Source organism: Cebus imitator, unplaced genomic scaffold (assembly GCF_001604975.1).
Source record: "Cebus imitator isolate Cc_AM_T3 unplaced genomic scaffold, Cebus_imitator-1.0 Scaffold304, whole genome shotgun sequence".
Taxonomy (NCBI): Eukaryota; Metazoa; Chordata; class Mammalia; order Primates; family Cebidae; genus Cebus; species Cebus imitator.
The window spans coordinates 403,457-416,799 of NW_016107619.1; the positions used below are offsets into that span (position 1 = coordinate 403,457).

General features: G+C 34.4%; 1 protein-coding gene across 1 annotated transcript in view; it reads left to right on the forward strand.

Moving 5' to 3' along the window:
- Positions 1–13,343, forward strand: part of CNTNAP2 (contactin associated protein 2) — a 1,742,807-nt gene that overhangs the window by 156,589 nt on the left and 1,572,875 nt on the right. The window contains exon 3 of the mRNA XM_017502914.1: positions 4,300–4,493. Within this exon, the coding sequence (XP_017358403.1) occupies positions 4,300–4,493 (194 nt within the window). The remainder of the gene's footprint in view (positions 1–4,299; positions 4,494–13,343) is intronic.

A 13,343-nucleotide genomic window follows, 5' to 3' on the forward strand; every position in this document is an offset into this window, starting at 1 on the left:
TGAGATGGAAAATAACAAATAGTAAGTTAATCAGGAGTGTTTTGCAGATGAAAACCTGTGGAAAAGAAAGGAGTGAAACATAAATTAGTCACAGGGAGAAGTTTAGGTGAAATGAGGTTTCAATGATGTCTCTGACCAATCCCCGCAGGGAGCTCTGAGACTGTGAAGAACCTTAAGAGTTTTCAGAGGTTGGGGCAGGGTATGGGCTCTTTATAGTCCTGGGATTGACCAGTCATTGCATTTGCACAATCCCATGATGGTGTATCATCTACATATGCCTCTTTTTAACCCAGAAAATTCCTGAAGAGGAATTACAGCTAAGTACTGTAGGGTACAAAGAATATTCTTGTAAAAGTATGAATTGAAGATATGAGAATAGAGACCAAGAAGTGGTTTCATTATTTGCAAATATATTCTTTTTATTCATTTTTATTATGTTTTTGTGTTTTTTTATTTTTTGAGACAGAGTCTCACTCTGTCTCTCAGGCTGAAGTGCAGTGGCACAATCTCAGCTCACTGCAACCTCCATCTCCCAGGTTCAAGCGATTATCCTTCATCAGCCTCCCGAGTGGCTAGGACTACAGGCATCCACCACCACATCTGGCTAATTTTTTGTGTTTTTAGTAGAGATAGCGTTTCACTGTATTAACCAGGATGGTCTCAAACTCCTGACCTTGTGATCTGTGTGCCTTGGCCGCCCCAAATCCTGGAATTACAGGCATGAGCCACTGCAGCTGGCCCTGCACATATATTCTATAGACAACACACATATAACCTATGCACGCACATACACTAGATACATAAATTTTTCTAAATGTTCTGTGAGGTATGATTTAGATATACATGATTTAGATATACAAATCTGAAATGTACAGATTTAAATCTGTATTTATGTTTAGAGATTAATCTTGGGCAGGGATTGACAAACTTCAACCCTCTGTCCAGTCACAAGTTTTTGATAATGATACTTCATTACAACATGCCCACACACTTCCGTTTATGTATTGTCTATGGCCGTTTCATACTACAATAGAAAATGGCAGTTTTCACAGAGGTAGTGTGGTCTACAAAGGCAAAAATTTTAGTATTTAACCTTTTACAGAAAATGTTTGCTGACCCTTGATCTAAGGTTTCCTATTTTCAAATAATAACACTTCACGTGTAAAGTAAGACCACAGCATCATATATTTCATGTTCAGACTCTTATCCTTGGCACTACTGTAGTCTCATATTTTACTTCCACATTTATTATAAGCCCTGTGATTCATCATTACTATTTTGTAAACACTCAATGATCTTTTAAATAAATTTTATAGGCACTTAACATGTTTAATATTTTAAGCATTCATTTCTTCATGTAAATATGAGTTTTTAAATGGTAAAACTTCCTTAAAGTATAAAAATAGACTTCTATTTTTATAGTATACACAAAGGAGTGAAGAATTCTCCCCGCTTTTGTCTTGAATATTATATTATTTATATATTTAACAGATTTTTTTTGTTGGACGTAGCATTTCAGACTGCCAGCTTTTTTTGTCTTTCCTTTTCATCATGTCAGATAGGTTGTTCTGTTGTCATCTGGCTTGCATTATTTCTCCTGAGAAGTAACCCTGTGAAAGCCTTTAAGATTTCCTCTTTAGCATTGTTTTTCAGCAAATAATTTTAATTTGCCTTAGTGTATTTTTCCTTATGTCTCTCTTGCCTGGAAGTCAATCAACTTATCCCATATCTGGGTTTATATATTTCAACCATTATTTCTTCAAACATATTTTATTCTGACCCAATCTCTGTCTTCTCTGCTTTTAGTACTCCACTTGCAAGATTGTTAGGCCGGTTATCAGTGTCTCACAACTTACTGAAATGCTGTTTATGTTTTAAGCCTTGTTTTTCTTCTCTGAGCTTAATTTAGATTCCTTATATGGCCCTACATTCATCTGCTGTTAAACCCATCCATTAAATTATCTACTTCACATGCAATTTTTAGTCTTAAACTTTCCATTGTGTTCTCTTTTGTTACTTTTCACTTTCGACACTTTGTATGCATTTCTCTAATGTTTATATGTTTTATTTTAAATAATGGAATGAGTAACTACTGTTCTAAAGTCCTGGTCTGCTAATTTCATCATTTCTGTTCTTTTGGGGGTACATTTCTATTGATCGATTTTTTTTCCTCTGATTCTAAGACATATTTTCCTGCTTGTCCAAATGGCTGGTATATTTTTCAATTTATATGCTTGACATTATGGATGCAACGTTGTTCAGTTTCTAAATGTTTATGACTTTGCTTGTGGAGTGTTGAATTTTGTTCAATCAAAGTATTAATTTGTGGGTCAGATTTGTCTTTTTCAGTAACCTTTGTTCGGATGTGTCCAGACTAGCTCTCAATCTAGGACTAAAATATCCCTACTTATAATGCATGATTTTTATGAGATGCCTACTAAATGCCCGGATGAATTCAACAAGGTCTCTCAATTTTGTCTAGTCTGAAATCAATTTTTTCCCCGCTCTGTGCAACACCTGGTTATTGTTTATTTCAGAACTCCCTTTACCTGGTGTTGTGCAGTCTTGATCTGAAAGTACACTGCGCAGTATTGCTTCTGAGTCTAGATTCCAGAGACTCATTGATGACTCTCATGTAGATTTCCAAAGCTTTTTACACAGCTGTGCCCTCTCTGGGACTCTGTCTTGTGAATTCCAGCTTCTCAGTAGCTTTGAATTCTTATCTGTCTCCATTTCAGTGACACTGCTGCACTGACGAACTCTGTTTGGGATCATCTTCCACGTGCCATGATCCAGAAAGTGAAGCTGGCGGAAAGCCAGGGATTTGGCAGGACTCACCTTGTTTGTTTATCTTCTTTTATGGGTCATGTTCTGTACTACCCATTGTCCAGTCCCTAAACAGTACTTTATTTTTGTTTTTATTTTGAGACGGGGTCTCACTCTGTCTCCCAGGCTGGAGTGCAATGGTGTGGTCTTGGCTTACTGCAACCTCCGCCTTCTGGGTTCAAGTGATTCTCCTGCCTCAGCCTCCTGAGTAGCTGGGATTACAGGCGCCCACCACTATGCCCAGCTAATTTTTGCATTTGTAGTAGAGATGAGGTTTCAGCATATTGGCCAGTCTGGTCTTGAACTCCTAGCCTCATGATCCTCCCACCTCAGCCCCCCAAAGTTCTGGGATTATAGGCATGAGCCACGTGCTCAGCCAAACAGTTATTTAGTATATATTTTAGTTTTGTAATTTTTTAGAAAGCTATTCTATCACAGTTTTAAGCAAAAATCGGCCATATAAACATTGTTAAATGAATGATGTATCTGTGATGATTTATCAAATGATTATCATGAAAGTCCTAATAGAATAAATTATTTTGCCAGCCTTTAAATTTCTTTTGTAAAAAATAGTACATACATTTTGATGTACTGTACCTTCGATAATCTATTAAATATTTTCCTATCATTTATTCTCTTTAGTTGCTGAACTCGCCTTAAAAATTACAGTGCCTCTTAGCACTAACATTATCCCATATTTTCTTTAACTTATTTTTTGTACAACTCTATTTTAAATATTACTCTAAATTAAGAATATTAGTGCCATTTTTCTAACAAATGTTTTTACAAATTTACAAATCAACTTTTATATTTTGCCAGAAGAGATTTAACTTTGTTTAGTATCTTTTTTTTTTTTTTGCTAGAAATATGACTTTCAAGAGATATTGGCTGCATATCTTCTAAGTGTTAAATAAACATATTGCCTGATTTCCTGTATGCCTCCCTGTACCTCTCAGTTGTACAGGAAATTTATGTAAGATTAGGCTCATCCTGAGAATTGCAAATATTTTTCTACTCAACTTCACAAGAAAAAATGTATTTTAGAACTATGTATAATTGCTTGTTTTTAGTTTATAATTACTAAATGATAAAGCTTACATGAAGGAAAAGAAATTGGATAGTGTCATATATTTTTCTCATGATTTTAACTGAAGAGTTTATGGTAAATTGATCAACCCTCAGCTAGTTAGACTTTGACATGTACTAATAAGATCTAATTGAGGAATTATGAAGACATTTGCTCAGGAGAAAATGAGCACGTAATTACACCATAAAGAGGTTAAAGAATCAATGTTACCCAGCTGGAAGAATATTGGTTGAAGTCCCAATGGCATCTATAAAGGATACTTCATAATGTATCTGTGAAATAGAGCACTGTCAAGACCAATTAAGATATGTAGAATATTCCATTGTCAGTTGTACAACTTCAGATTTAAATATTCATTTTCTCATCTTGCCTGTGTCCATCTTCAGGTGCTGGGGGATGGTCTCCATCAGACAGTGACCATTATCAATGGCTTCAGGTTGACTTTGGCAATCGGAAGCAAATCAGCGCCATTGCAACCCAAGGAAGATATAGCAGCTCAGATTGGGTGACCCAATACCGGATGCTCTACAGCGACACAGGGAGAAACTGGAAACCCTATCATCAGGATGGGAATATCTGGGTAAGTCATTGGCAGAAAAGCAAAGAGACAGAATTGGGTTGCAAATATTAGAAAATGGTACAGGATTTACTAAGTATATATAGTTATCAATATTTTTATATTAAAAATAATTGAGAAAGTATTTATTCATCCTTGTTGACAGTGAAAGTTTCTTTAGGCCATAATTTCTATCCAACAGTTAAGGCAATGATCCTCAATCTGGATTATGAATGTGAATCACCTGGCGAAGTTTTAAAGCACATAGATGAAAGGCACACTCAGATCAATGAGAACAGAATCATATAAGTTGAAATAGTGATTAATGATACTAATAACTTTTATGAAGACACTAATCTGCAAATGAAGGAAAATATTGAAATTATGAAGAATATAATTTAGAGAAGTAGGAGCAGTGATACATGTTAAGAAGAGAAATTGTCCATTTTATAATCGTGTCTTAAATTCTTATTACAGATCTATATTCACTTTATTCCTTTATTATGAGAGAAGAGAATAGACCTTAACTCATTTGTTCTTAAAACATCTCTATTAACTTAAAAAATTGTATGTGTTCAATCAAACATTCACCACATAATCATTTGAATAGATTATTTAACAGTAAAATTTAAGCGTTCTATTTTGGTTCAATTATTTTAAAAAGCAGCCATAACAAAAATCAAGTAATGTCATCAATATTAAATCAGAAGAATAAAAAGAAGAGGGAGATGAGGAAAAGGAGAGGATGAAAGGGGAAAGGGGAAGAGAAGGAAGAGGAAATATTAAAATTGTATCCGTTACAGTATTAGGCAGAGTGCTGGGTATTTTCAACTTTATCATGAATCACTATTGTAAACTTTACTTTAGACTTTATATTTTAAAAGTCTTTATATTTTTAAAGACTTTTATATTTATATTTTAAAATAAAAAAGACTTTTAAAATAGATTTTATATTTTAAAAGTTCTCAAGTATTTTTGGTAAGGAGCAAGAGTTTATAATTTCTAGCTAAAGTGGATGTTCATTTCCAAAGCAGTATGTGAAATAAGGATATAATGTCCTGATAATAAAACATGTGTCTGCTTAAGCAGAAGTTTAGAAATAACTGCTTTCAAGTCATAATTATATAGAATGTTTGTATATTAGGATGTATAAGTTATACAAACCAAGTAGTGGGAAAAATGCCTCCGTATAAAATGTCTTCATCTCATAATTAAGATAATTCAAATGCTCAGGCATAATTTATAGAAAAGTGATTATCAAGCCTGAATACACAGTGGAATTAGATAGAGAACTTTAGATAGGCCCTTGTGTCCCAACTTCAGAGATTTGAATTTAGTTGGTCTAAGGTGCAATCAGGGCTTTGAGATTTTAAAGTTTCTCTGGTGATTCTAATGTACAGCGAACACTGAGAATCTTATTTGAGATCGGTTTTCAGTCTACAGGTAGGAAGGGAGTAGAGGAAGTTTATGCTGAAAAGCAATAGTAGAACAGAAAATCTGAAAGTGCTGCCCTTAAAATTTGGCAGAGAGAGAGGGGAAGAGGGAGGAGGATGGGAGGATGGGGGTTGGAGAAATCAAGTGACCAACCAGCCAAACAGCAGACCAACCAACTGAGAGTAAACAGCTAAGGCTTAGATCACAAACTCTTCTAATAACCAAAGCAGTCATTATCATCTAACTCTTTGTGGTTTCTAAACTAAGATCAAATTAGCATGTTGGTAAAATTACTTGAAGGGTTACAAGTCAGACTCTGAAGTATCCTTCACATTTTTGTGTTTGTAACATCTTCATCTCAGAATTGAGTGTTCAGATCCTCTCCTCTCATAATGTGCCAAGACAGTAACAAAGACGCTGCCGAAATACTTGAACTTTAATGTATCTATGAGATATTGAACAGTTAAGGGTGGCTAAATGCAGAGACATAAGGGGAAAAAAAAAAAAAAAAACTAAAGAGGATAAAATTGCTCAGGTTGTCTTGGACATCTTTTTTTTTTTGAGATTGAGTTTCGCTCTTGTTGCCCAGCCTGGAGTGCAATGGCACAATCTTGGCTCACTGTAACCTCCACCTCCCAGGTTCAAGCAATCCTTCTGCCTCAGACCCCCCAGTGGCTGGAATTATAGGTGACCACCACCACGCCCAGCTAATTTTTGGTACTTTTAGTAGAGACAGGATTTCATCAGATTGGCCAGACTGATCTGGCACTCCTGATCTCAAGTGATCTACCCACCTGGGCCTCCCAAAGTGCTGGGATTATAGGCGTGAGCCACCGCACCCAGCCCTGGACTCTTGATATTACATAAAATACTAATGGTTGAGTCAGGGAGACAAGGCTGTCATGTAATGAAAATAGCACAACTTGTGATGGTATGTTGGGTTTACTTATAGGGCTCTCCATCTTTTCTTAAGGTGATAAAGGGTGCATTTCTATTGTCTGCTACTTTTCTGGTGTTTATTTTGTTTCTTCCTTTCAAATAATATGTTTCTTATTAAAATTCAATGTGCTGTGTAATGAGTGATGAGCGATTATTTCTATAAGAAATTAGTAGTGAGCTAATTATAAAATGTTAAAAATCAAAACAAGTTGGAGACTGTATTCGTCTGTTCTTGCACTGCTGTAAAGAAATTCCTGAGACTGGGTGATTTATAAAGAAAATAGTTTTAATTGATTCATGGTTCTACAGGCTGTGTAGGAAGCATGCCTGCGGAGGTCTCAAGAAACTTACAATCATGGCAGACAGTGAAAGGGAAGCAAGCATGTCTTACATGGCTGGAGCAGGGGAAAGAGAGAGACAGGAGTGTCCCACACTTTAAACAACCAGATCTCCTGAGAACTCATTCACTATCAGGAGAAGAGCAAGGGGGAAGTTTACCCCAATGATCCAATTACCTATTATCAGGCCCCTCTTCCAACGTTGGGGATTACAATTTGTCATGAGATTTTGATTGGGATACAGACCCAAACCATATCAGAGATACAATCTAAATATTACAAAATATATTTAAGTACTAATAAGCCTGTAACATAATGATTACATTATTTAATACTCACTTAAAGAAATGTTTTAATCCTTAGTAATGCCAAAAAAATGAGTCCATTGCTTTGATACATTTTAAAAGAGAAAGTTCACTGACTTCCAAAAATTCTTGAATATTTTAGGGCTATGTCTTATCATGCATTAAGTGATTAAAATTTAGCATTTACAAATTTCAACAAAAAGTACTCTTGGGGATTAAGTTTATTAAAAATGGTATTCAATACTAGAGTTTTAAAATCCACTACTACTTAACATTACGTATATTGGACTTGAAGAGAATTTTGATTTAGAGACTATTGGATGGCTTTTTCATGGAGAACACCTTATAAGATGTAAGGTTTGGTGTAGTTTTGAAATTGTTTTTACTATCTATTTTATAATAATTGTTTACCTGAGAAATATAGAAGATAATATATATTCAATCCCAAGATTCTTAAACAAATGTTCATGGTTGTGATTTCTGTGATTGTTGGGGAAATGGGCAACATGAGTAATTTTTTATAATATTCTTTTTAAATGTGCATATGGACATTCTGACTTATTTTATCACTATTGGATAATACATTAAAATAAGCAAAGAACAAGTCATTTATAAGCAAATTATGACAGTTTCACAAGGTTTTAGAGTCATGAATCTTGCATTATGGATTGAGAGTGGCTCTTGAAAAGATTCCTAAAGAATGATTTTTCTGAATATTTAATATTCAAAGATCTGAGTTTCTAAATGGGTTTAACTAGTCAAACCTTCCATTCCTTTTTGATGATACTGAACATAATGGAATTCTTTATACATTATCTACAATATAATTTCCTTCTATTTAGACTTCTTTTCCCATGTAAAAGGTAAATAAAATTACCCAAATAATCATTACATCTACATATTCCACAAACTCTGCTTTGCATGATTACCTTGAGGTGTTTTCAGGTTTCCTAAGTATAATCTGTTAGAGAGAGAGGAAGTATTCTATACAGCATTTTGTATCAAAAGTCCATTAAACATTACATTAAATAAGAATGCCAGCAGGCTTTTGCTAAGAGGTCACATTCAGTTTTGCTTGGGAAATTCAATTACTGGATTTCTAATGCAGATATTCAGAGCCAAAATAGAAAACTGGAGTAATAGCAGTGAACGCTTTCTTTACACACCACTGTCATTTTGTAGGATAGTAATGTACTACAAATTTACCAGTCCTATGAACACAGTTTTTGTTTTACTTTAAAAAAAACTTCCTAATCATGAAAACATGCTTGTGTATTCTCATTTTTAAAAACAGTTTTTATCCCTGTTTTTAATTGTAAGTGGGTATTAGACTGAAATTCATTACCACTGCACCTATTAGATGGAGAATTCTACAGATTAGAACTGCTTTATTGTATTTAAATTGCATGGTTAGATACTTATCAAGAATATAGGGATAACTAAGTTCATATTCTCTAAGAAATATTAAATAGATTGCTTATTTTCAAAACCTAGATCTCTATCAATATATGCTTTTCCCATGTACATATGCACATACATAAAGCTTCATTGTTTCAATAAATTTAAAACATTTCAAAAATATAGAAGGCAAATACAGCAGTTAGCAGATACATTTATGAAACATTTTGATTTTCTGAATATCAAGTCATTAGCTGGACCATGTATTCTCTACTTTTTTTTAATCAAATATTCCATCAACCAATATTTATAAAACAAAAGTTCTCAAAACATCCTGTTGGATTAGTTCATAATTAGTCATTTGGCAAGAGAAAGCCAAGATATCAAGTCAAAATGTCTGAATTCATGTATCTTGTGTCATTTGTTTGTTTTATAAACTTGGAGATTTGACTTTATTTCTCTGTTACACAAATTTCTAATCTGAAAAAATAGATCTACTTTACCTCTTTTTACTCTTATTCATGATTGAAAATATCTGACAATATTTTAGATTAAGGAAATGTTACTTAAAGTTGCAGGTAGAATGTGTGCAAATCTCTGTCATAATTTCTGATTAACAAACAGTAAATACATGTTTAGATAGTGCCTTGCAGGCTGGGTCAGTGAGGCATGACTGGCAGACCTAGCTGTGTGCCAGGTGCCATTACAGTGCTTGTAGCAAATTATCTGTTGCCATAATGATGGCCTTGTGTCCAATGAGCCATTTAAGAGGACACTGTTTAAAAATGGATTATTCTGTCCTATCTTTTCAACCATTTGTTACAGTGGTTGCACTAATTTTCCAAATCACTTCAAAATCTGTTCCCAGTATAAATATAAAACATAAATGTCATTGTTTTACAGTTCAATGGTGTACTTAAATTTTTTCAAAATATCTATTCTTTTTTTCTCCATATGAAAGTGAGGAAGACAACCATCCCGTCTCCCGCTCCTATGTCTTCCATTGGCTACTAACTTCTCATTCACTTAGGACACGAATGTGATTCTTTACACCAATGACGAGTATTACCCTTGCTTCTTTATGTAAGCATGTGCATTTTTTCTGCCATTAGTTATTTGGGTAAAGGATCAGGCAGGCATATTCAAAATAATTTTAGAGATAGCTTATTGAGAAATAAAACACATCAGAATAATCTGCATGAAACACTTTCTAAAATTACCTTTGATATAAATGGGGTAAAAATCTTCAGGACTTGTATAGAAAAAAACCATTTCCAAGGTGATTTCAGAATAAGCTTCTTATTTTTCTGAAATAGATTTTTCTGTTTACACTCCTCTTAGGCTGGATAATATTTTTAAAGTCTCATGAATTTTAATAAGTCGAGTGGATATTCCAGATCCTTTTGCATATACCGTAATGCCTCTACTAGTGAATTTTGATCACCTTTCTAAATACACATTTGTATGGTGAGATTCTCATTTTAAAAGGTCATGAGGTTTCTTGGGACAATTTATGAGACTCAATATTCTATATAAATAGAACGGTTCTAACAAATATGGTTATGCATTTAATGTTTTTCCAAAATTTGGAAGATTAAAGTAAGATGCTATTGATAATATTGAATATATCACTGGCATATATTATTAGATAAAGGAAAACGTTGTAATCTTGCAGTACTTCTTACAGGCTGTGAAATAATAGTATATAGTTCTATCCACTCAGTGTGGAAGCTGCTTTCCTCTCCTGGATTCCATCTTTCTGGATTCTCTCACTCAGTGTGAGTTAGTTCTTTCTCTCACCTTCTCCTGTTTTTCTCTCTTTAAATAAATCATTTTCTACAAAAAAAAACTGAAAACAACAACAAAAAACCAGTACATAGTTTTAAACAGTATCGTGTATTTTTCATCTATGAGATAAATAGGATATATGCAATTATTCTAATTTTTAAAGTATCCCTGAAAGAAGGTTTGTTGTCAATTTTACTACTATTCCCAGGTGTTTTACTTTACATTTAACTCAATGCTAATTTATTTAATCATGTCAAGGTTGATTTAGGTTACATGAGGCTAAATAACTCCAAGTAAATACAAATGCATATAATGTGTTGATAAATGAGCACCAACAAATAATTTGAATAAGATATTAGCTCCTTCTTTCAAGATGAATGTTTCTACTCTGCTCAAGTGGAAACTTAGAGGTGTACTAGTATGCTTATTTTGGGGAATTTAGAGCACAGTAAATCATGCTTATTATGTGACTGACAACTCTTGAGAGGCAGGGAAATGAGGAATTCACTGTTATACTCTGGAGTCAGATCACCTAGGCCAAACATACAATTTTGATAACATAGATCTGTGTGTCTTCATGTAGATTCTTTAAGCTTTCTGTGCCCAAATTTCCTGATCTGTAATATAGGTCTAATCACTTACCCGAATAGTATTTACCTCAATGGAGGTTGTAGGTATTAAGAGAACAAGTCACACAAAGGGTTTAGAGCAATGTCTAGAACATATTAATCACTCAATTATTTTATTATTTTGTGATTTCTAGGTGCATTAACATAGTATATTGACTCTTTCCTTGAAAATTAAAAATAGTCTGTTACTTCCACTTTATAATAACTTTTCTCTACTAGTGTATTGGCATGTGTACTGTATTACCTACATCTGTGCTTCCTGGCCTAAAATAAGGACTGACTCATTTGTTAGTATAATTGAGAATGCTAATTTATGCCATTCAAATCATGGGCCTACTCATTATCACATCGATTCCCATGCATTGCCATATGAATTGTGCCTGGAAAGTTTTTTCAGATACACATTTTTAAATGAAACTTCAGTGAAAATATTACTAGGATGTTTTCATTAGATTTAGTTTAATAATAAATCCACTTGAGAAAGTGCATTAACCTTGGAAAGAAATAATCTATTTTTGTCTATAGTAACTCTCTATGTCTTGTTAGGCCAGTTGAAAGGGTAGGATAAGCAGACTCCTCAATAGGCTTGCTGGTTAGCCATGAAAGGAGAAACCAGCTGCACTAGGAGCACCCAGGAGCTTGTCAGAGATACAGAAACTTAGAGGCCTAACCCCGGCCTACTGATCAGAATCTACAATTTAGCAAGAATCACAAGTGATTCATATACACCTTCAAGACAGAGTCTGTTGCTTTTGATATTTGAAGGGCTCTCATGAGAAAGAGGAAAGAGCATCAGCATTTGTGTTTCCAAACAGGAGGGTAGAATTAGAAGTAGAATTTACAGTGCAAATTGCAGACAGATTTATCATGAAAAAAGAGTGAGCTTTGATAAATAGGCACTCACTGAGCACCTACTATTCATTGAGGCTAGGGATAAACAGACCAGAACACAATTACTGTCTTCTAGGGGTGAATAAACTAGTGATAAGGCTAAACATATATATCTATAAGCATATTGTATGACTGTGTGTTCAAAAGGAGTGGTGCTTGCCTAGGTTGTTTCAGGAACACAAAGGAAGATGTCTTATTCAGAGTGCTTGGGGCCAGGAAAGCCTTCTTGAGGAGCTACCTACTATTAACTAAGTAGACAAAGAGTTGGTCACTTACACAAGAGGGGCAGGAAGTCTTTCTATGAATCTTCTGCTGAAATAGGAATAGAGAGTAGGACTCCATAAATGTTTTTTCCTGACTTTCTGACATGCAACAAAATAAAAAGTCGACCTTTATTTATTTATTTAGAGATGGAGTCTCACTCTGTTGCCCAGGCTGGGGTGCAGTAGAGCAATTTCAGCTCACTGAAACCTCTGCCTCCCAAGTTCAGGTGTTTCTCCTGCTTCAGCCTTTAGAGTAGCTGGGATTCATGTCCAGATAATTTTTGTATTTTTAGAAGAGACAGGGTTTCACCATGTTGGCCAGGCTGATCTTGAACTCCTGGCCTCAAGTGATCCACCTGCCTAGGCCTCCCAAAGTGCTGGGATTATAGGTGTGAGCCATCACACCCAGCCAAAAACTGACCTTTTAAAATTAAAAAATCTAAAATTATATCCTGTGGATATAATTTACTAAGCTTCATAAATGAAGGAAAAATAAAATTTTTCATGAACGACCAAGCACTCAGAGATTTCATCACCACCCGGCTTGCTTTACAAGAGCTTCTAAAAGAAGCACTATACACAGAAAGGAACAACCTATATCAGTCATCCCAAAAACTTACCAAAAGATAAAGAATATCTTCATAATGAAGAATCTACATCAACTAATGTGCAAAATAGCCAGCTAGCATTAAATGACAATCTTAAACTCACAAATATCAATATTAATCCTAAATTTAAATGGATTAAATGCCCTAATCAAAGACACAGACACGCAAATTGAATAAAAAGTCAAAATCCATCGGCACGATGTATCCAGATCCATCTCATAAACAAGGACACACAAAGACTCAAAACAAAAGGTTGGAGGAAGACTCACCAATCAAATGGA